Source organism: Mus caroli, unplaced genomic scaffold (genome assembly GCF_978045245.1).
Source record: "Mus caroli unplaced genomic scaffold, Mus_caroli_1 scaffold_1, whole genome shotgun sequence".
Lineage (NCBI taxonomy): Eukaryota > Metazoa > Chordata > Mammalia > Rodentia > Muridae > Mus > Mus caroli.
Genome location: NW_028227256.1, coordinates 10,654,051 through 10,678,272, shown reverse-complemented (window position 1 = coordinate 10,678,272; position 24,222 = coordinate 10,654,051). Strand labels below are relative to the sequence as shown.

The following is a 24,222-nucleotide window of genomic DNA, read 5'->3' as shown; positions in this document are numbered from 1 at the left end:
TTCCTTGACTCTTATTGTGCAACTAGAAAGTGATGGAACTTATATTTATTGGTAGGCTAATCAACTGTATCATACTACTTTAGAATTATCTTGAATAGATTCAATAAATAATACTTTGGCTAAACACTACAATTGTAAGTCTTGGTTTTCTACACTATTTGGCTTTAACCCTATACCCATACTTAATTCACTGGGAGATAGCTTAATGGATTATGAGACAGGTACAAAGAAAATTTAACATAAGTATACATCATTAACAAAATAATTTTTCAGAACCTACAGACTCTAAATCATATGAACAAACAGACTCCAAAATTTACAAAGTTCTATAGATTTGGCACAACAGAAGTTCATTACTGTTCTGAAAATACAAGTCATTACTATCTCACTCAAAGCAGAGGATGGTTTAAAAAGAAAGCAAATATAAGCAAAGACAGAAAGAAATAGTCACAGAGAATATAGAATATGAGTCCCTTCGAGTACTTAGTATCTGAGGTCTACACATGTACAGCCAGATTTCCAATGACGTTTCTTGACGAATCTTCTTACAAACGTCTTTCTCCTCTCTTGATTTTGGCACAAAACACTAAGAATCTGGACTTAACTTTTCTCCTATTCTTTAATTACAATACTGTTTTCTCCTAAATTATCTGGTGTGTTGGGTTTTTGTTTTTTTCAATGTTATATCTATGGCTGTCTTGCCTACATGCGCCTGGTGCCCGTGGAGGTCAGAAGAGGACACTGGATCTCCTGGAGCTAGAGTTAGGGATAATCATGAGTCATCACATGGCTTTTGGAACCTGAACCTTAACCTTGTGCAAGAGCAGTAAGTACTCTTACCTGATAACCCATCTTTCCTGCCCATGTGATGTGTTTTTATATTGGGGGATTTTTTTGGGGTGGGGGGCTTGGCTTTGTTTTGTTTTGTTTTGTTTTTTGCTTTGTTTTGCTTTGCTTTGCTTTGCTTTGCTTTATTTTTGCTGTGTTTTGCTTTGTTTTGTTTTGTGAAACAGAGTCCACTATGTAGTCCAGGGTAGTTTTTTTTTTAATTTTTAATATTTTTATTACATATTTTCCTCAATTACATTTCCAATGCTATCCCAAAAGTCCCCCATAGCGCCCCCCACTTCCCTACCCACCCATTCCCATTCTTTTGGCCCTGACATTCCCCCCAGGGTAGTTTTAAACTCAAGTTAAGGTGTGTGCTTCCTGCTCCTGAGTGCTGGGATTACAAGTGTACACCACCATGCCTGGCTTTAATCTCCACCAAATTAATGCATATGCATAGTTTTAAAAGTTCTACAGTCCCTGAAGAACCCAGCAGTCACTCACTTTAGCTCCATTGACAGTGAGCTGTAACCCCCAGAAGATGTCCCTTGTAGCTCCCTTAGTTGTCCCTTTGACACACACTGTCATAGTTCTACACAAAGCACAGTCTGAGTTTATCTGTAGTGGACCTGCTCACTCACTTCCCATTCAGAGAAAGGAAAGCTTGGCACATATAAACATGGCCGTCCTCCAGCCCTCTCCCTCCAACTCCCCAAAGAGAAACAAAATGGTGTTTAGCAAAAGTCCTCAATGTTCACTTAATCATGACATCAATAGGGTTTGTGTTGGCTTGGGGCTATTTTTTTAACCTCTCAGAAACTATATCTTCTTCTTTTAGAGCATTTTTGCTTCCTGTAATTAGCATTTGCCTTCCTTCACACTTGATTTCTGTCTCCCACACTCTGGGAAGTCATCAAAACTGATGACTCCTGTTTGTGAGACTCAGAAAAGCCCTCAGGGTACAAACGCCTTATTAGTTCTAGTCAGGCTGAGAGCATTCCCACTTCCATATATTACATCAGATATTTTTCTGAGAGCATCCTCACTTCCATATGTTACCTCAGATATTTTGCATTTAGGAAAGTCTTTCTAAGTATCGTATATAATGCCATGTTTTCAGTGGAAGGGTTGCCTACGAATACTTTAGTCCTTAAGTGAGAAAGCTGATGCTCATAGCCTACTTCCCATCTACTTCCCATGCTGAGTGGAGAGATGAGTTCCCAGACAGCAGGGCAGGAGATGTCCTGGGTGGGCAGATGTTCCCTGCTGGAGCTTAGAACAGACTCATTTTGCTCAGTGAATGGCTGCCCTTCTCCCTATCTGAACAGATATAGCCTCTGAGTTGTGAGGAGAGGGTCTCCACTGACACCATCCTGCCATGCTTAGCAAACTGAGAAGCAACAACCACTCCCTTCCGTGTGCCTTAGGGCACTCAGTGCAGCCACTACCCAGAGCTAGAATAAACAAGATGGTATACTATGTTAAGATGACAGACAACCCAGGAGGACTTCAGACTAAATTCTTCCAGGCTCTGCCCACCCTCCACACCCTCTGCCCAAAGATTGAACTATAGATAAAATTGGACTTTGGAGCCTGAGTCTGTCATCCTGCTCTTTCATGCAGCTGGGCCAATCGGTGATCAAAGAAACCAACCTCATCACTATTGGCCCTTTGCCACTAGTGACTTTTTAACTAGAGAACTCACAACTCCCCCTTTTTCAGACAACCCTCGAGATTTAATTTCTTAGAGATAGTCCTCTTCACCCCGAAGAGCCCGTGTAGTTCTCCTCACCACAGACAGAGGCCAGGAAACTGGTTCCTGGTCCCATGGAGGAACTCACCAAGCAGCTATTGATACTGGCTTTTCTTTCTTCTTTTTTTTTTTTTTTAAGTTTCTGGGTAACAAACACGGGGTTTTTAAAGATTTATTTATTTATGCATATGAGTACACTGTAGCTGTCTTCAGACACACCAGAAGAGGACATCAGAACCCCATTACAGATGGTTGTGGGCCACAATGTGGTTGCTGGGAATTGAACTCAGGACCTCTGGAGGAGCAGTCAGTGCCCTTAACCACTGAGCCATCTCTCCAGCCCCCGATACTGGCTTCTCTTAATCCACCCAGATTGGGACTTCAACACCACTAAAGATAAAGAGAGACTCTTAATCTTCCAGGTTCTGTTGGCAGATATCAAAGCAGCTGAAAGACAGCCACTAATTTCGCCAAAGACAATGAAAAACAGCAATAGTTCTAGTCTTTATTAACTAGACAACCCCAGATATCAGGAAACTCCAAAGGGTTCAAGAACAAGAAACTGGAATCTAAAAGATAATGACAAAGAAAAAGTGTTTAATAGAGACAGAAAAATAGAAAAAAAAAAAAAAAAAGACAGGTAGAAGAGCAAAAGAAACAGACTCATGATCTGACAAAGATTCTCTTAGCAGCCACAGCCAAACCAAAGACTCTAACAGATGGCTGAAACAAATGGCTTCTATAAACCAATACTCAGGCTCTGGTGCTGGGCCCATGGCCTACCTGTACAGGGCACGTCTAAAACAATTGACTTCTACAAAAAAGATAAGAGGGGCCTTAAGGACCAAAGACACCCCCACTTAGAAAAAGAACAGTGTACTTATTATAAAAAGGAGGAGGAGGAGGAGGAGGAAGATGCAGCATCCACTGGGTCAGAAAATGCCCCAGGGGTAAGGGGAGCCTATCAAACCTTGGCCTTAAAAGATGCCCAGGATGATGCTGAAAATAGAGAAAAAACACACTAGCTTCCTTAGGGCTAATAAAACTTACAGTTTACAAATGACCTCCTGATAACAACATAAACCAAACAAAAATGTCTAAAAAAGACTGAGGACATCTTAGAGGCCCTGAAAAACTTAAGACTATGTAGCCTCTGCTAAAAAAAAAAAAAAAAAAAAGCCCTATTCTGTCAACCACAGGTGACCTCCCTAGATCCAGGGGCCCGAAAAAAATTTCTACACCAGCTTTGGGGTTGCCAAAAGTGACTAGTTTTTCCATCTCCTCATGGATGAGAGATCAGGGCCCTGGCACCAGCCAATGGCCTCCCTGTCAAAGACATTGGACCCCATTGCCAGAAGCAGAACCCTCTGTTTACACATCAACAAAGCTACAGCCTCCTGCTTAAGGATGCTAAGAAACTGTCACTGAGCCAAAGCCTGACCATAGCCAATGCCAAAATGACTCATTACCAGTCTCTCCTCTTAAAGCCCCCTTTCAGGCTCCAGATGCCCTAAGCTCAGCTAGTCTGCTGCCTAACCCAGACATCAAAGGACCACTACATGACTGCTTGGACAGTTTGGTCCACATCCATGGGACTAGACCAGATTTTCAGACAGCCTCATTCAGTATGAACAGAGGCATGCTGAGACAGTGTTCAAACACCAAAGTCATATGCGCAGAGCCACTCCTGACAAGAATGTCAGCCCAAAAAGCTGACCTAATAGCTCTAACCAAAGTGCTAGGGGAAAAAAAAAAAAAAAAAGACCAGAGACACTGATAGCCAGTATGTCTTTACTACCTCTCACATACATGGGGCTGTTTATAGGGAGAAAGGCCTTCTGATGACAGAAGAAAAGAATATCAAGAAAAAAAAAATCCTCTCCTTAGTAAGGGCTCTATGGGGGCCTAAAAAGCTGGCCATCATTCACTACTTGAGATAGCAGAAAAAGAAAAAAAACAAAGATCCAGTTTCAGATGAAGCAGCCTGTCCCACTGCCTCTTGCCCTGACTTCCCTGAATCTAAAAGATTCTATATTCCATGACCACCCTGAATATTCAAAAGATGACATAATCTGGACTAGAAACTTGCCCATGTCCAAACATTAGGGCAGGTGGTAGAAAATACCAGATTACCAACCCATATGACAGAAGAAATGAGACTACACATATTTCAAGAGATCCACCACTCCTCCCACATGGATGTCTGGAAAATACAGGAATTGATATCAAGATTAAAGATATTAACTCAAAAATAACTAAGATTATCTGATTCCTGTGCCACAGCACTACACACCCAAATACTGCCAGAAAAGGACTAGCCTCCCAGGAGTGTGGACAAGTCTGTGAGCACAGGTAAGACCACCGCTTCTGTTCAGAGGTACCTGCCTAGAATCCTCAGGGCACAGGGACTGAGGAGGAGCCTGGCACAGGAGTGTTCCAATTTCCCTCTGTGCCCAGAGCTGATCCTGTGCCACAGTGATAACATACCCAAATACCGCCAGGAGAGAGCTAGCCTCCTGGGAGTGCCAACGCACCTGTGAGAACAGGAGGGACAAGCCACAGTCAGAGACAGCAAGAACAGATAACACCAGAGATAACCAGAGGGTGAAAGGCAAGGGCAAGAACATAAGTAACAGAAACCAAAGCTATTTGGCATCATCAGAACCCACTTCTCCCACTACAGTGAGGCCTGGATACACCAACACAGCAGAAAAGCAAGATTCAGATTTAAAATCACATCGCATGATGATGGTAGATGACTTTAAGAAGTACATAAATAACTCCCTTAAAGAAATACAGGAGAACACAGGTAAACAGATAGAAGCCCTTAAAGAGAAAACACAAAAATAACTTAAAGAATTACAGGAAATCACAACAAAACGGGTGAAGGATTTGATCTAAAAATGGAAATAGAAACAACAAAGAAATCACAAAGGGAGACAACCCTGGAGACCAAAAACCTAGGAAAGCGGTCAGGAGTCATAGATGCAAGCATCATCAACAAAATACAAGAGATAGAAGGGAGAATCTCAGGTGCAGAAGATACCATAGAAAACATTGACACTTTGTGTTACACAAAGGTCAAAGAAAATGCAAAAGGCAAAAAGCTCCTAACCCAAAACATCCAGGAAATCCAGGACACAGTGAGAAGACCAAACCTAAGGATAATAGATATTGAAGAGAGTAAAGATTCCCAACTTAAAGTGCCAGTAGATATCTTCAACAAAATTATAAAAGAAAACCTCCCTAACCTAAAGAAAGAAATGCCCATGAACATAAAAGAAGCCTACAGAACTCCAAATAGATTGGACCAGAAAAGAAATTCCGCCTGTCATATAATAGTCAAAACACCAAATGCACAAAACAAAGAAAGAATATTAACAGCAGTAAGGGAAAAATGTCAAGTAACATATAAAGGTAGACCTATCAGAATTATACCAGGCTTCTCACTAGAGACTATGAAAGTGAGAAAATCCCGGGCAGATCTCATACAGACCTTAAGAGAAGACAAATGCCAGCCCAGACTACTATACCCAATAAAACTCTCAATTACCATAGATGGGGAAAACAAGATATTCTATGACAGAACCAAATTTACACAATACTTTTCCACAAATCCAGGACTACAAAGGAAAATAGATGGAAAACACTAACACAAGGAGGGAAACTACACCCTAGAAAAAGCAAGAAAGTAATCTTTCAACAAACCTAAAAGAAGATAGACACACATAAAAATAACATCAAAAATAACAGGAAGCAACAATCACTATTCCATGATATCTCAACATAAATGGACTCAATTCCCCATTTAAAAAAAAATAGACTAACAGACTGGATAGGTAAACAGGACCCAGCATTTTGCTGCATACAGGAAACGCACTTCAGTGTCAAAGATAGACACTACCTCAGAGTAAAGGGCTGGAAAACAATTTTCCAAGCAAATGGACCCAAGAAACAAGCTGGAGTAACCATTCTAATATCAAATAAAATCAACTTTCAACCAAAAGTTATCAAAAATGATGAGGAAGCACACTTCATACCCTTGAAAGGAAAAAAATCTACCAAAAAGAACTCTCAATTCTGAACATCTATGCTCCAAATGCAAGGGAACCCACATTCATAAAAGAAACTTTACTAAAGCTCAAAGCACACATTGCACCTCCCACAATAATAGTGGGAGACTTCAACACCCCACTCATCGATGGACAGATCATAGAAACACCAACTAAACAGAGATACAGTGATACTAACAGAAGTTATGAAGCAAACGGATTTAACAGCTATCTATAGAACATTTTATCCAAAAAAACAAACAAACAAAAAACCCTTCTCAGCACCTCATGGTACCTTTTCCGAAATTGACTATTTAATCAGTCACAAAACAGGCCTCAACAGATACAAGATGACTGAAATAATCCCATGCATCCTATCAGATCACCATGGACTAAGGCTGGTCTTCAATAGCAACAAAAACAACAGAAAGCCCACGTGCACATGGAGCTGAACCATGCCCTACTCAAAGATAACTTAGTAAAGGAAGAAATAAAGAAAGAAATTAAAGACTTTTTGGAGTTTAATGAAAACGAAGGTACAACATACCCAAACTTGTGGGACACAATGAAAGCAGTACTTAGAGGAAAACTCATAGCTCTGAATGCCTCTTTTTTGAAACTGAAGAGAGCATACGCTAGCAAGAAAAAGAAAAAGAAAAACAAGCAAACAAAAAAAAGTCTTGGAAAGATCAGGAATTCAAGGCCCATACCTAAACATAGTAAAAGCAATATACAACAAACAAGTAGCCAATATCAAAATAAATGGAGAGAAACTTGAAGCAATCCCACTAAAATAAGGGACTAGACAAGGCTTCCTTCTCTCTCCCTGTTTAATCAATATAGTACTTGAAGTTCTGGCTAGAGCAATTAGACAACAAAAGGAGGCCAAAAATATACAAATTGGAAAGGAAGAAGTCAAAATATCATGCAGATGATATGATAGTATTCATAAGTGACCCCAAAAATTCCACCAGAGAACTCCTACAGCTGATAAACAACTTCAGCAAAGTGGCCAGATATAAAATTAACTCAAACAAATTGATAGCCTTTCTCTACTCAAAGGATAAATAGGCTGAGAAAGAAATTAGGGAAAGGACACCCTTCACAATAGTCACAAATAATATAAAATACATTGGTATGACTCTAACCAAACAAGTAAAACATCTGTATGACAAGAACTTCAAGTCTCTAAAGAAAGAAATTGAAGAAGATCTCAGAAGATGAAAAGGTCTCCCATGCTCGTGGATTGGCAGGATTTATATAGTAAAAATAGCCATCTTGCCGAAAGCATTCTACAGATTCACGAAATCCTCATCAAAATTCCAACTCAATCCTTCATAGAGTTAGAAAGAGCAATTCACAAATTCATTTGAAAAAACAAAAATCCCAGCATAGTGAAAACTATTCTTGACAATAAAAGATCTTCTGGGGAAATAACTGTTCCTGATTGCAAGCTGTACTACAGAGCAATCGTGGTAAAAAAAAAAAAAAAAAAAAAAACTGCATGGTATTGGTATAGTGACAGACAGGTATATCAAAGGAATAGAATTGAAGACCCAGAAATGAACCCACACAAATGTGGTCACTTGATCTTTGACAAAGGAGTTAAAGCGATCCAGTGGGCAAAAAAAAAAAAAAAAAAAAAAAAAGCATTTTCAACAAATGGTGTGGGTTCAACTGGTTCAATCTCAAGTCCAAGTGGATCAAGGAGCTCCACATAAAACCAGAGACACTGAAACTTATAGAGGAGAAAGTGGGGGAAAGCCTCGAAGTCATGGGCACAGAGGAAAAGTTCCTTCACAGAGCAGCAATGGCTTATGCTCTAAGATAAAGAATCGACAAATGGAACCTCATAAAACTGCAAAGCTTCCAAAAGGCGAAGGACACTGTCAATAGGACAAAATAGCAAGCAATAGATTGGGAAAAGATCTTTACAAATCTCACATCCAATAGAAGCCTATATCCAATATATACAAAGAACTCAAGAAGTTAGACTGCAGAGAACCAAGTAACCCTATTTTGAAAATGGGGAACAGAGCTAAACAAAGAATTCTCAACTGAGGAATACTGAATGACTGAGAAGCACCTAAAGAAATGTTTAACATTCTTAGTTATCAGGGAAATGCAAATCAAAACAACCCTGAGATTCCACCTCACACCAGTCAGAATGGCTAAGATCAAAAACTCAGGTGACAACAGATGCTGGTGAGGATATGGAGAAAGAGGAACACTCCTCCATTGATGGTGGGATTGCAAGTGGGTTCAACCACTCTGGAAATCGGTCTGGTGGTTCCTCAGAAAATTAGACAGAGTGCAACCTAATGACACAGCTATACCACTCCTGGGCATATACCCAGAAGATTCTCCAACATGTAATGAGAACACATGCTCTACTATGTTCATAGCAGCCATATTTATAATAGCCAGAAGCTGGAAACAACCCAGATGTCCCTCAACAGAAGAATGGATACAGAAGATGTGGTACATTTACACAATGGAATAGTACTCAGCTATTTAAAACAATGACATCATGAAATTCATAGGCAAATGGATGGAACTTGAAAATATCCTGAGTGAGGTAACTCAGCCACAAAAGAACATGCATGGTATTTACTCACTGATAAGTGGATATTAGCCCAATGTTCAGAATACCCAAGATTCAATTTGCAGATCATATGAAGCGTAAGAAGAAGGAAGACCAAAATGTGGATGATTCAGTGCTTCTTAGAAGGGAGAACAAATACAATAGACATTGAGTTAGATACTTGCCAAGATAGACTCCCCCTCACTCACCCCATTCCCTATAAAACCTTGCCCAGCTTAGGGTTCGAGGCTGTTCCGTCTTCCCTTCCTTTCCTGCTGTGTCAGGGTTGGGTTGGAGGAGAATCCAAGCTCAAGCTTGTAATAAAGCTTGCTATAACACTGGAAATGGCTCCTTGGTGGTCTTTGGGGGTTCACAAACACTCCCTGACACAGCACCTCATCTGCTTTTGAATAACTCTCTGTTGGTCTCTTTTCCAGGTTTTTATGCTCTGGTCCATGTATGTCCACCTATATGCATCTGTGCAACCTTACAAGGTAGAACCTGTGTAGGAGGGAGCATGTGGTTTTGTCTAACTGAGTTCGGGTCATCTCATTTAATATCATACTTCCAAGATTCATCCACTTTCTTGCAAATTTCATAATTTCACTTTATGTATGAATAAGTAAAATTCCATAATATATACATACCACATTTTCATTAGCTATTCATCTGTGGATGAACACCTAGTTTTGATCAATTCCCTTCATAATATAGTAATAATAAATATGGCAGTGTCAGTATCTCCCTGTTAGGATATGGAGTTCTTTGGTTATATGACTGGGTGTGGTATATCTGAGTCATATGATGTGTCTATTTTTAATTTTCTTAGCTACCTCTATATTGATTTCTCCTAGAGTGTACCTCTTTTTACCATCTTCTCATCAGCATTTGTGATATCCACTTGACTTCGGAGAGATAAACTATCAAGTTGTTTTAACTTAAATTTCCCTGATGGCTAAGAATGCTGACTACCTTCTAAGATACTCACTGGAAGCCAAACACTATGTCACCTGCCTTTAAATGCAACTCTTAGGAGGCAGAGGCAAGCAGATCCATTCTAGGTCCTCCTGATCTTATGTCTAAAGTGTATGGTGTCTTCAGCAATAGAACACACAGAGCAAGTTCCAGGACAGCCAGGGCTACACAGAAAAGCCCTGCCTCAAACCAACCAAACAACAATAACAATAAAATACATAATGGAAATCTGTGCTTGTTTTGTTGATAGCTGTTTGTCAATTCTATGAGCCCACTTGCTAACAGAAACTGAAAAATTGGTCTATAACTTTGACAGCTCTTTGTAAATTCTGTATACTAGCCCTTTGTCTGAAGAATAGCAGTTAAAGATTTTTCTCCCAATCTGTGGGCTGTTTACTCTGTAGACAGTTTCTTTTGCTGTGTAGGTCTATGTGTTGGTTGTGAGGCCAGTTCCTGTGCTGCCGAGTTCTGTTCAGAAAGTTCTTGCCTTTGCCATCCCATTTCCCTCTAGCAGTTTCTACATTTCAGGTTTTACATTACTGTCTTTGCTCCACATTGAATTGATTTTTCTGTACAAGGTTAAAGATATGGATTTAATCTCATCCTTCTATGGGTGAATATGTGATTTTGTTGCACCATTTCTTATTATTAAAATTTTTATAAATTTATGTTTTAATAAAAATATATCATTTTCTTTTCTCCCTCCAACACCTCCATATATCCTGTGCCTTTTTCTCTTGTAAAATCGCCACTTTTTTTCTTTAAACATTACTGTTACAAACACACACACACACACCTAACTATATAACTATAACCTGTCCACTTAGTATTGCTTATATGTATATGAATTGGACACTGCCCATTTGGTGTTAGAGAACCAAGGGGGCTCATCCCTAGGAAAAACTATTTTAATCCCAGTCTCAGAATTCCTTAGTCGTTTGTCGTTCTTTGTTATGGATGGACCCTCTGAGATTTCTCCCTTGTCTGTTGGTGTTATACTTCTTTAGGTTTTATTTAGGCAGTCATATGGGTGAGGTGTTGTGGGTAAAACTTTCCTGTCATTGATAAGAAACACATCTCACACTAGATTTTCTGGTGTTCAGAACAGTTGGTGGGCAGACCATTGTCAGAACAAGTTCCCGTCAGGAGAGAACATCTGAACGTCAGCAGATGTGCCCAGGCCAGGCCCTGGTGTTGACTCCACTAAATCACCATTATTAACAAAGAGGAGTAGTGATCTGTTCCGTTCCCACAATCCTCAGAGACAAACAAGAGTTTGTCCCAAGCTTTCTTTTTCTAATTCTGGGGAAATGTCGGTCACAGACAAAGTGAAAGTAAAAACTGCCCATAGCAAAACCCAAAATGCAAGTGCAAGGCAAAACTAAGCTTTCCCTCAGGAAAGGCCAGGAGATTCTGCGTGAGTGTCTCCCCAGGTCCTTGCCATAAGGAGGACCATCTGCATTACACACATGCCCCTTTCCCAGAAGAGGCTGGGCCACCACCAGATAAATATTAAACACTGTTAGGAATTACGATGTCTTAGTAATGTGGCAGAAGTCATCAAAGGTCCCTGAACTCACTGGTCCTATATAGTTAATTAGGTAAAACACATGATTTTCTTCTGTTAAGCTAGCCTTAAGTTCAATTAAAGAGCTGTTGGTTACCACCATGGTATCATGACTGCATCTCAGGATCTTGCCTGCCATCCTAGTTATTGTGGTTCATAGGTGTTACAGCTGGGTAGGATCATGGATTGCTTTTCTCACTTGGAAACTTTCATAACAAGTTCTAGTACTGTGAAAACTAATTCTTGTGGGACTGGAGAGCTTTCAAGTAAGATCCAGCCTAGGTCCTCCTGGTTTTTTTGTCTAAAGTATGTGGTGTCTTCAGCAGTAGAGCATTAACTTTTACCTCTGGGAGATAGCTAAGGACAACAGCAATACCTATATTGTTTGGGTAATCTCTTGATTCCCCCCTGACAGACAACGGTAAAGAAGGCTTCTCGTGGCTGGTATTGGGGGGTTGATTAAATAGCTATGGTTTTGGGGGAGCACAGTTAGGCCAAGCCAATACCATTTCTTGGATAGACTGTTGTTTCCTAATGCATGTTTTAGACACCTTTGTTGAAAATTGGGCATCCATAGCTTATTGGTTTCTTTCCAGATGCTCTATTCTGTTCACTTGGTCTAACCTGCCTGCTTTTATGGCAGTATAGGGCTGTCTTTATCAATACAGCTTTATAGTATAATCTGAGATCAGGTATTGTAATAACTTCAGCCATGTTCTTTCACTTTATTACTACAATCCATCATCTAGTATCTTTTCTGTTGTTGGTGGGAGGTTTTAGGTTGTTGTTGTTGCTGTTGTTTTGTTTGTTGTTTTGTAGTCTCAAAGGTTTCACTATAAAGGTTTTTCCCTTCCTTGATTAGGTTTATTCCTAGGTACTTTATTTCTTTGCGCTATTATAAATGGGATATTTTTCTATAATTCCTTTCTCTGAGAGTCCTTTGTTGTTTATATGAAGGGTACTGATTTTGTACTGATTTTTGTCTTACAGCTTTACTGAGAGTACTTTACTCAGTTTGCACCTTCTCTGGAGTCTTTTAAGTATACGATGATAGTCTGCATTTAAGGACACGTTGCCTTCTTCCTTTCATGTTTTTATCCCTTTATGTCTATGTGTTATCTTGTTTATCTAACAGGACTTTGAGTTCTCTACTGAATAAAAGCAATGAGAGTAGAAATCGTTTTCTTTCCCAATTTTAGAGGTAATGCATTCAGTTTTTATAATTATAATACTGGCTATGGGGTTATTGTAAATGGCCTTTACCATTTTGAGGTTTGATCCATTCATTCCTAACCTCTTCAAGACTTTTACCATGAAGTCTAGAGGAATTTTAATCCAGCAACGTGACTGCTCTGGCAAGAGATCACATCCAAAGACCTTCTAGGTCTGTGTGATCTGGCTGAAATGCAGACACGCCCTTATACACACCTCAAATTCCTAACAATAAATGTAAAGTTAGTTTGTAAAAGGAAGCAGACATGTTTGAAAGTGACATCAATTGAGGGACAGACAAAGTGATGAATCAGAGAAAGGTTTGACAGAATGGGTCAGAGATAAGATTCACCCAGCTCTCAGGAAAACAGACAAGAAAGAGAGGCAATTTAAGAGCAGTTCAAGGAGAGAGGTCAGTTCAGTAGAATGGAGTTGAGTTCATTCATGCATTCATGAAGAGGCAGTTGAATAAGACAAAGCCAGAAGATTAGAAAAAATTGCCAGAGTTAGTTTGAGGCCAAGCAGAGCAATTCAGTCAGAAGCTGAGAGAAGCCAGTTTGAATCAGTAATCTTGGAGAGAATTTTGGGCCAGAACAGCTGAGTTGAACTAGCCAGTCAGAGTCCAGAAAAAGGTAGAAAGAGTGAGCTTATTCAGCAGTAAGCCTCTGAGATGACAATAACATCTAGTAAATAAAAGTTACTTTTACAAAGGAGACATGTTAAACTTTTTCAAATATTTTCTGCATCTCCCAACCTTAAGTTTATTTCTATACTACATTTATTAAATTAACTGTGCTAAACTAACCTAGTATCTCTGGAAGAAAGCTCATTTGGTCATGGTGTATGATTTTCTCAATGGTATAGCATAATATTTTTATACTTTGAAAATTTTATGATTATCAAATAACATCCAAAAAACATTTAAAAGATTAAAAGAATCATTCAAAATTCCACTGTCAACAGCAGCCATACTTACCAGTTTGTCACACTTTCATCCAAACATGTTTCTTTCTTCTAATTTCTTTGTATCCTTAAGAATATACTGATCAATTTTACAAGTTCCCTCTCCCACAGTAGGGCATTTCATCTAAGGTTCCCTTTGAGTCCTGAGAGTCTTTCCCAGGTCTCTGATACATTCTAGAGGGTCCCCCACCTCCTACCTCCCAAGGCTGCACGTTTTCATTCATTCTGCTGGCCCTGAGGGCTTCAGTCCTATTCCCTCAAACACACCAACACCTACCTGATCATGTTCCCCCTTTCCCTCCCTGTCCCCTCTCCCACCCAAGTGGGATTGAGGCATCCTCACTTGGGCCCTTTGGCCTGTTATAGAAACACAGAACATTACGTGGAAGGATGGGGTTGCCATCCCACAGTCAAAAACTCTAACCCAGAATTGTTCCTGACTAAAAGAACTGCAGGGACAAAAATGGAAAAGATACTGAGGAGAAGAAGGTTTAGTGACCGGCCCAAATTGGGATCCAGCTCAAAATGAGGCCCCAAGGCCTGACACTATTACTGAAGCTATGGAGTGCTCACAAAAAAGGGACCTGTCATGACTGCCCTCTGAAAGACTAAACAAGAAGCAGAAAGAGTCAGATGTAGATATTTACACCCAAACAATGGACAGAAATCAGGGACCCCTGTGATTAAATTAGGGAAAAGCTTGAAGAAGCTGAGGAGGAGGGTGACCCCATAGGAAGACCAGCAGTCTCAACTAACCTGAACTCCCGAGATCTCTCAGACACAGAGCCACCAACCAGGCAGCATATACCAGCTGATATGATGCATCCCCCTCCCAACATATGTACAACAGAAGACTGCCTGGTCTGCCCTCAGTGAGAGAAGCCACACCTAATCCTCCAGAGACTTGAGGCCCCAGGGAGTGGGGAAGTCTGGTGGGATGTAGGATGGGGACACCCTTTGGAGATGGAGGGGAGCAGGGAGGGGAAAGAGAAGGTATGGGATGAGGAATAGAAGGCACACCAGGAGGGGAATAATGACTGGAATGTAAAAACAAAGATTAAAGAATAAAAAAAAATAAAAATAATATGCTAATGGAAAACCTTATAAAAATTAAGTGTGATCTCATAAATGCTTTTCTATACATTAAATTTTCTTTGAGAAGACTCTGCTAAGAGCTATAAGTTTATTCTAAACATCGACAGGAACTTATTTACCAAGTTCTCTGTTGCTAGTGCATTCTCGCTCTCTCTCTCTCCCTCTCTCTCTCTCTCTCTCTCTCTCAAGTTAACTTTTTTCCAACTCTTCCTTTAAGAAAAAGAAGTATGAAGATGGATAAGAGACTCATGTCTCTGTCCCTGTCCTTAACCCAGAAGCCCTCTCCAATGAAAGTTTAGCTTTCTCCAAGGGAATGTCAGTGCTGAAACAAACTAAGTGCAGGGCACAGGGCCTGCAGTGGCACCTTTGGAGTTTCCTTGTCTCATAATGTCATGTTGAGAATTTTTGTTTCTTTTTCTTTTGTTTTTAATTTCTACTTTATTATGTATTTATTTATTCATTTATTTATTTATTTCCTACCCTATAGGTCTTTTGCACATACATTATGGCTTCCGTTTTTGTGCTTTGATGATATCAATGAGTATGAAAACTAATGGGTTTCTGTGTCTATATCTGTTTTTTGTGCCCTTTCCTGGGCTCTTTTCCTTCTATTTGTTTACTTTGTCCTATTCTGATTTGCTTGGGTTATATTATATTATATTATATTATATTATATTATAAACTCTTAGATGCCTGCTCATTTTCTAAGGAGAGTCAAAGAGAGAGGATCCAGAGGGGTGGAGGGTGGGGGTACTGGGAGGAGCAGAGAAAGAGAAAACTATTGAGGATATATTGTAGGAAAAAAATCTATTCTAATTTTTAAAAAGATCAATAAAAAACAGTAAGATAAGGCTAGAATCATAGCATAAAGATTCAAAGCTTGATTGAGGCATCATTTAATAGTAAGATATTTTTAAACAACCTAAATTAACATAAATAACAGACTGGCTAGTAAACTGTGGTTTATCTCTCATTTGTACCACAGTTTGTGTGAGAAGAAAAATGGAGAAAGTTTCCATACTGATTTGGGCAGTTCTTCAGGACATACAGCAGAACAAAAAACAAGCCAATTGCTACCCTTAGGGAAAAGAAATAAAAGAACACATAGCATGCGCTTTTTCCAAGTTCTCTGAAGAACTGTCTAGTAACTGACATCAGCCGCTCCCCTTTGGGGCAGACAAGGGAAAGAACATGAAGATCAGAGAGAGAGATTATATCTTTACACACATCTTAATATTTGAAACATGTTGAATTTCACTTCCAAAAAAAAATCTTAGGAATTAAAAAATTCGAAAGCAGTCCTGGGATTTATACAGTTATCATACGATCTCTGTGGCATACACCTAGCCTGGGGTATTAAGAAAGACTTACACTGATTTAAATTTGCCTGGCCACACTCCAGAAAGGCATAGAGCTGGAGAATGAGTTGCGGGCAGCCTTCCAGGTAGGTCTCAAACAGCCTGAGCATGCTCAAGTCGGTGGCCATGTCTATTGCTTCTTTGTGAGGGTCCGTTTGCTCTTCCATAAAATTACTCTTCCTGTCGCTGTGTTTGAAAACCACATGGTAACCCGTTCTCAAGGCAAACCAATACCTGTAAAGTCAACGTATTTCTCTTCAGTCGTATACGTTTAGACAGTAAGTTCATTTTAAATAATTTAGAAAAAATAAATTAAATATTTATGAGATATGTATGCTTCAAAACAAGTATATGTTCAATGTTTAAATCAGGTTAAACATGTCTATCACCTGCAATATTTATTAGTTTCTTTATAGTGAAAATATACAAAAATCCTTCTAGATTTTTTAAATATACAATAGATAACAATATTTTTATCTATATGCATCCTAGCACACTACAGACCTTAATAATTTTTTCTTACTATTCTTTAGCATCTATAGAACTTAGACATTTTATGGTATATATTTGTGTATATATTGAAGTAATATATAAATACAGAATTTTTGCACACATATTTTCCAGTACATTGCTTTATAATCACTTCAGAGACTTCACTAAGATTTCGACTTCATGACATTTTAATGTCTGTGTGATGTGTCTACTAAGAAAATATGATAATACCTCATTTTTACAATAATCATGAGATAGTTAGGAGCTGGTTTCATTTCACAGTTGGAAAAGCTAAGGCTCAAAGGGTTAAATGATTCACTAACACTTTACAGAGAGTAGTGGACCAGCCTAAAGCCCAAACCCAGATTATCTGTGTCCCTGAAGCTATCTGTGGAGACTTCTGGCCCTGCCTGGCGGGAGGGTTCTAGCAAATGGAAAGGACGAGAGCAGGAAAAGGAAATGCCTCTGCCACTGCTGCTGCCCCCGCTGCTGCTCTCGTGCTGCTGCTCAGGCAGCCAGTGTTGCTGCAAGACACTGTACTGCTGGTGCAGAGCTAAGCCTAGCAGAGCTGAGCTGGTAGAGGGCTGCTAGTGAGCAAGTGGACTGCAGGGAAGCTTCTGCTAGTAAAAGCTTTGGGAGAGCATTCTCTTCCCAGGCAGTGTTCCAGCTCTGTGACAGGTGCTCTCGGACGCCAGAGTAATTCTCACACAAGTTTATTCCTTCTGGATAGGATCTTATATACAGTTTGGGGTGGGGTGGGTCTGACAGTAGGTGCTTCCTATTGGCTTCCTAAGATGCCTCATCTCCATGAAGAGGGATTTATGGGTGCTGTCTCTATGTGACTAAAGGCCACAATTTTCTCATAGGCACTGTGGCTATATGACAGGTGCCTGGAGTCTGGAGCAGACAAAGTTCCTACCAGCTCTTCTGGATCTCTGGTGTTTCAAGCCCAACTCAGCCTTATTAGGCTTCCTCTCACAGTCCACTGCACCACACCAGATTCTGATCCTCACCTACTGTATTCCAAAAAACAACTCCAATTTAGTGTTCATCAGCTTCTCTTAACTACAACTCAGAAAATTGCAGAATGTGAAGGCTCAAGAAGAGATTCAGTCTTTCCTATTTAATTTAGTAAATCTCTAATATCAACAAGGGTTCTCTAGGAATTTTTCATAGTAGAAATATAAAAGGAAAACAAAACAAAAAACTCTCAAAGACTCTTAAAGAACCCTGCCAAGGCCCTTCTTCTGAAAGAACTTTTAAATAAATACTAGCTACAGCCTCCGGATAAAAGTGATAATTTTAAAATAGTTGACTCTTACTTAGAAGCAATTGAGGCTAATAGAAAGATAACCAGGACACTACTTCAGAACATACCAGAACTCCTTATCTACCCTCAGTTTCTTCACACATAGAATCTAGACAGCTAGACAGGTGGTGGAAGATAGATAGATAGATAGATAGATAGATAGATAGATAGATAGATAGATAGACAGACAGACAGACATTTGCCGACCCGGTGACAGTTCTTTCCAAATTTCCTGGATTCAAACATCAAATATTTCCAGACTCTAAACACTTCCTACCACTCTATCCCCAAGTTAATCAGGTGACACCTGACCCAGATTATCTCACTAGCCCATAATTGTTCTTCCTGATTCTATTCTTTGGGGCAGGAGTGTGACACAGCATATAAGTGGAGTTCAGAGAAAGTTTTTGGGGAGTGGGTTCTCTCCTTCCACCATATATGATCCAAGGATCAAGTTGTCATCTAGCTTGCAGCAATCACCTCTACCTTCTGTGGTGGTTTGAATATGCTTGGCCCATGAGAAGCGGCACTATTAGGAGGTGTGACCTTGTTGGCGAAAGCGTGTCACTGTGGGTGGGATTTGAGACCCTTCTCCTAGCTCCCTGGAAGTCAATTTCTTCTGGCTGCCTTCAGATCAAGATGTAGAACTCTCAATTTCTCCTCTAGCACCATGTCTGCTGCCATGCTTCTCTCCATGATGATAATGAACTGAAACTGTAAGTTGGCCCCAATTCAATGTTTGGGTTTATAAAAGTAGCCTTGGTCATTGTGTCTCTTCACAGCAACTGAAACCCTAAACCAGCTTCTGAGCCATCTTGTCCACCTCTGATTTTATTCATGTCCCTCAAATAACCCACTCCCTTCACAATCAGATCGAACTCCTTAAATATAACCCATACATCATCGCTCTAGCCAACATGCTCCAATGGTTTCCATCAAATTTAAAATCCCAAATTCTTTTTTAAAATTTTTTATTTTATTTTATTTTATTTTAATTAGGTATTTTCTCATTTACATTTCCAATGCTATCCCAAAAGTCCCCCATACCCTTCCCCCCTACACTCTCCTACCCGCCCCCCACTCCCACTTCTTGGCCCTGGGGTTCCCCTGTACTGAGGCATATAAAGTTTGCAAGACCAATGGGCCTCTCTTTCCACTGATAGCCGACTAAGTCATCTTCTGATACATATGCAGCTAGAGACAGGAGCTCCGGGGGGTACTGTTTAGTTCATATTGTTGTTCTACCTATAGGGTTGCAAACCCCTTTAGCTCCTTGGGTACTTTCTCTAGCTCCTCCATTGGGGGCCCTGTGATCCATCCAATAGCTGACTGTGAGCGTCCACTTCTGTGTTTGCTAGGCCCGGCATAGTCTCACAAGAGGCTATATCAGGGTCCCTTCAGCAAAATCTTGCTAGTGTGTGCAATGGTGTCAGCGTTTGGAAGACACCCATGGAAAGAGTTACAGAGACAAAGTTTGGAGCTGAGACGATAGGATGGACCATCTAGAGACTGCCATACCCAGAGATCCATCCCCAAATCCCAAATTCTTACCTTATCTTCTAAGATTTCCCAGAACCTGCCTCCACACAAACTACCGCCACTACCTTCTCATCTTCTCCCAATTCTGGTGTGCCTCCTTGCTACTCTTCACAGCTTAAAGGACTAGGTCTTCACTACTAAGTCTACATGGAACTTTCCTAAACACAATATGTTAATAGTTGGCTCTTTAGACTTACTTAAGTTTCTACTTGACTTTCACATCTATAAATTGGATTCAGTTTGAGCTAGATGCCAAGGTAGAGGAAATGCCAACCACAAGGACAACTCTATCCTCAATGACCTTATAACTCAACAGGTGTGCCAAGTCATTATACTACTAGCTGCAAAATAAAGCAGAAAGAAATAAGCAATTATTAGAAATATAAAGACCACACTGTGAAAGTATAGTGTAGAAGAAAAGTTAACACTGCCTGGGACTACTTTATAATAGAAAACTTTACTTGAATCTGTTTCTGTTCTGGGTATCTAGCATAACAGAAAATGTCCAGTTGCTATTCCTGAAATTGTTTATAAACCAGTAGGTTAGATACTATCTATAAACATGAAAATTGCAGAAATATTATCAACTGCACATAGAGAGCCTAATTAGAACAGGCAGCAAAGACTGCAAGAGGAAGCAGATGCCAGTGTTATGAGTAGAAACTCAGCCTGATGTAGTTAGTAGTGTGCACATAAGCCTAGACTGGGTGACTGTGAAGACATATCTGTATCTACAGATAGACGACAGGTAGGTAGTTGGAGAAAGAGACAGAGACAGAGAGAGAGAGAGACAGAGACAGAGACAGAGAGAGAGAGAGAGAGACAGAGAGAGAGACAGAGAGAGACTCTGTGTGACCTGAACAGCACTTACTCGTCCTTCCCTCTGAAGGCCCACAGTTCAAAGAACACAATACAGCTCAAGATCTGTTGGCGTCTTCCTGATGACAGGACAGGGTGAGAGCTAACCAGAGTAGTTAGAAGTTCAGGGAATTTCAGAAAAGAGGACGTATCTTTTCTCCAGCCCTTGCCTGCTCTTCTGTTCTGAAAAATCAAGTTGAGGAAAACTCAAGTGAAGGAAATCCCAGCTATCTCACCAGTGGATCTCATCAGAGATGAGCTCAGATTTAAACCTCATCAAAGGAAAAGTGACAGGCAAGTATCTGAGAAGCCCTCCAAGTTCCAGAAAATGTCACAATATGGAAATATAAAGTGTATCTCAAAACTAAGAGAGTTTGTCATGGGGGAGAGCAAATAAGACTTTCTCTATGTAATCTTCAACCAACCTTCTGTAAAATATCAAGGAAATTTGCCTGTTGCTTTGAAAGGAATCAAGACTTACAGGATATCAGTCTCCTTTTATTCACAGCACAATGGGGGAAAATTACTTGACGTACAGTCAACAAGGAAATGTGACTCAAAACAAAGAAGAAAAGCAGGTAAAAGAAATATATCAGAAACACACACACACACACACACACGGCAACACATGGCACTGATCCTGAGATTGGCAAAGACTGAAACTGTCATGAGCCACACAAGAGGAACAGCAAACAGTTTTAGAACTCATGGATGCAGCCCACCAGTTAGCAAGATTACTAGATTATTATGGGCATGCCTTGTGGAGGGAGAGCCTGGAGGACTATGGGTCCTGAGGACTCCGTGCTGTTGTACAGTTCTGCTCCGCTTCCTGCCTTCGTACCATCTCCCTCACAATCTATGAGTTGTATGGAAACTCTAAGGGGGTTACAGCCCCTCCCCGGGCAGTGCAATTGGCACTTACAATAATAGTGTTTGATCTTCTTCAAGCATTGCTGCTGGAGCAGGTTAGTGATTGAATCACCACCCTTGAAAAGAACGTAACGCTGTGGATCGTGCAGTGGCCACCACCCTTAGAAAGCATTTGCAGACGTAGATTGTTAGTGGTTAGGTTACGTTGTTTTTGTCAGTGGCTCTGATGTTCAAAATCTTAGAGAACAATTTAAAGCTCAGGAAGGCACACTCTTAAACTAGGGAGTTTTGAGGTCAGGGAGCAAGAATAATGGCAGCCCGAACAGCACTGACAGACATGACTCTTTTGCTGAAGCTGGACTGGGGATCAAGGTGTGATTAATTTCTTGTACCTGTTTTTGCCATCAGCCTCCTGATATGAGTTACTGAAAATTTGATGATGAATAGATGTGCATTCTGAGGATTTAAAGTAAAAATGACTGATTGTTTTTTATATAAAAGTTTCTAATTCTTTTAAGATTTTTATAGGATTGCTTTTTAAGATAAATAGTAAATAATTGATCCTTTCAGTAACCACAAACTGCAGCCTACTGGGAAAGAGAGGCCGGCTGAGAAAACTGCCTTGCTTGCTCACGCTGTGTTAATCTATAACCCGTTGCTTAGTTATGGATCTATGCTGGTCCTTGGGGATGATCTGTTTTTTCTTCACCTGCAGTATGTAAAAGGTTTTTCATGTAAAGGTATTTGAGGAGCATACTGCTTTTTTATAATCACTCACTAAGAGTGATAATAAGAGTGATAATCTATTTTTCACTCTAAGAGAAAAATAGATTGTAATCACATTGTAATTTTATACTGCTTGAAAGATTTTGGTGGGATATATAAGCTGTGAGAGAAAAATAAAGTTGTTGGAGCGTGCTTACTGGAGCCTGCATCCACCAAATGTATGTATGTGTATGTATGTAAAGGGATTGGACCTTTGCTCCATCCACGCAATGAAATGGAAATTTCTGATTTCTCTGGAAAGTCAGTTATGTCAAATAGTGTTTTGCTGGGGCATACATGTAAAAGGATGTTTTGCTAAAGCAAATACATGAAAGAATGTTTTGCTGAAACAGACACAGGTGAAAGGATGTTTTGCTCTAGCAGATATGTGAAAGGACAGGTGATGTTTAGATGGAACATAAGTGTGATCCCACAGACAGTGGGGCTCGAGCATTGGTTTGCATTGCTCCACCTCACTACTCTTTGCTGATGACACGCATGATTGCTTTGCTTTATACTTCTTTGCTGAGCTTCACTGGGAGTGACTTGATAGAGAGAAACTTGCCAAAGAACTTCTCGTGAGGTTCCTGCAGCTTCTTAGGACTCAGGACAGTGGTGAGCCTTTAAGTTTCTTCTGGATTTGCTGACTCATGTGTGGTGCCTGTGGAGTGAACTGGTCTGCAGCTGCAAATTCATGCCTGGTGTTTGCTATTGGATTGGACTGAGAACAACAAATATTGGAATTGCCCCAAAGATCTATTTCTACTTCCCCCATATCCTAGTAACCTTTCTTTTCTGCTACCTCTCGTGTGTGGTGGGCTAGAGGGGAGCTTGAACCTGTTTTTAAAGTAGGTTGAGAAAAATATAAGCCAACAACCCAGTGTGTGAATGTGTATGTATGTATGTATGTATGTATGGATGGATGGATGGATGGATGGATGGATGGATGGATGGATAGGAGTGTGTAAAGTTGTTGGAGCTCCTTTAAACTTGCCTCATCCATTCTGTGAGTGTGTGTGTATGTGTGTGTGTGTGTGTGCCTCCCCCATTTCACTATCCTCCAAGGAGTCTTTCACCGGGCTTTAAAAGTTTCTTGCCAGCCCCTCAGGAAGTATTTTGACCGCCCTAGTGAATCAAGTTGTGTTCCCTTAGGGAAAAAAAGCAAAGTCTGCTGAGTGATCAGTCACTACACCTCAGTTCATGGTCTTCAACACTAAAGTAAACTATGCTGAGGATTCTATGAAAGGCATGATATAATGGGTGAAAGTAGGAAATTACAGAAAAGGTATGTAAACGAGAATAAAACATTGAATTCTTACACAAGTAAAACATACAAAATCAAAATTCAATGGACAGAATTAACACAAATTTAGCCAAAGCCAAACAGATTATTGAACTAAAGATGAATGCTATAGATTGAATGTTTGTGTTTCCCCAAATTCAAATATTGAAACTAATTTCCATTGTGGTGTTGGCAAGGGGTTTCAGAGATAAATAATGGGATTCGTGCCCTATAAATAAGACCCCAAGAGTATTTACCCTCTCACCAACAAGATGACAACTAGGAAACCCCTGAGAATGAGAAACCAGGACTTACGTGGTGCTCAGAATAAGAATGGCCCCCATAGGTTCAAACATTTAAATGCACAGGGCATGGCACTATTTGAAAGTATTAGGAGGGGCAGCTGGGGCGCAGGGTCGGCTGACACTCGCCAGCTACCCACAACACCCGCCACAGGATCTTAAGACTTCTGGTGAGTGGAACACAGCTTCTGCTCCAATCCAATTGCGCGCGGGACCTGAGACTGCATTAGTTAGGGAAGCAGAAACCGGCCTGAGTAGGGCCACAGGCCTCATCCGGCCGGATCAGCGCTGGGGTAGCTAGAGCGCAGGGTTGCCTGACACCCGCCAGCTACCCACGACCCCCGCCACAGGATTTTGGGACTGCTGGTGAGTGGAACACAGCTTCGGCTCCAGTCCAATCACACGGGACCTGAGACTG

The 24,222-nt window shown here is 40.4% G+C and overlaps 1 protein-coding gene across 2 annotated transcripts in view; it reads right to left on the bottom strand.

The window, feature by feature from the left end:
- The window catches only part of Xkr9 (XK related 9), a 49,621-nt gene that overhangs the window by 5,542 nt on the left and 19,857 nt on the right, over nucleotides 1-24,222 (bottom strand). For both annotated transcript variants that reach the window (XM_021168640.3, XM_021168649.3), the window contains exon 3: nucleotides 16,401-16,621. In XM_021168640.3, the coding sequence (XP_021024299.1) occupies nucleotides 16,401-16,621 (221 nt within the window). The remainder of the gene's footprint in view (nucleotides 1-16,400; nucleotides 16,622-24,222) is intronic.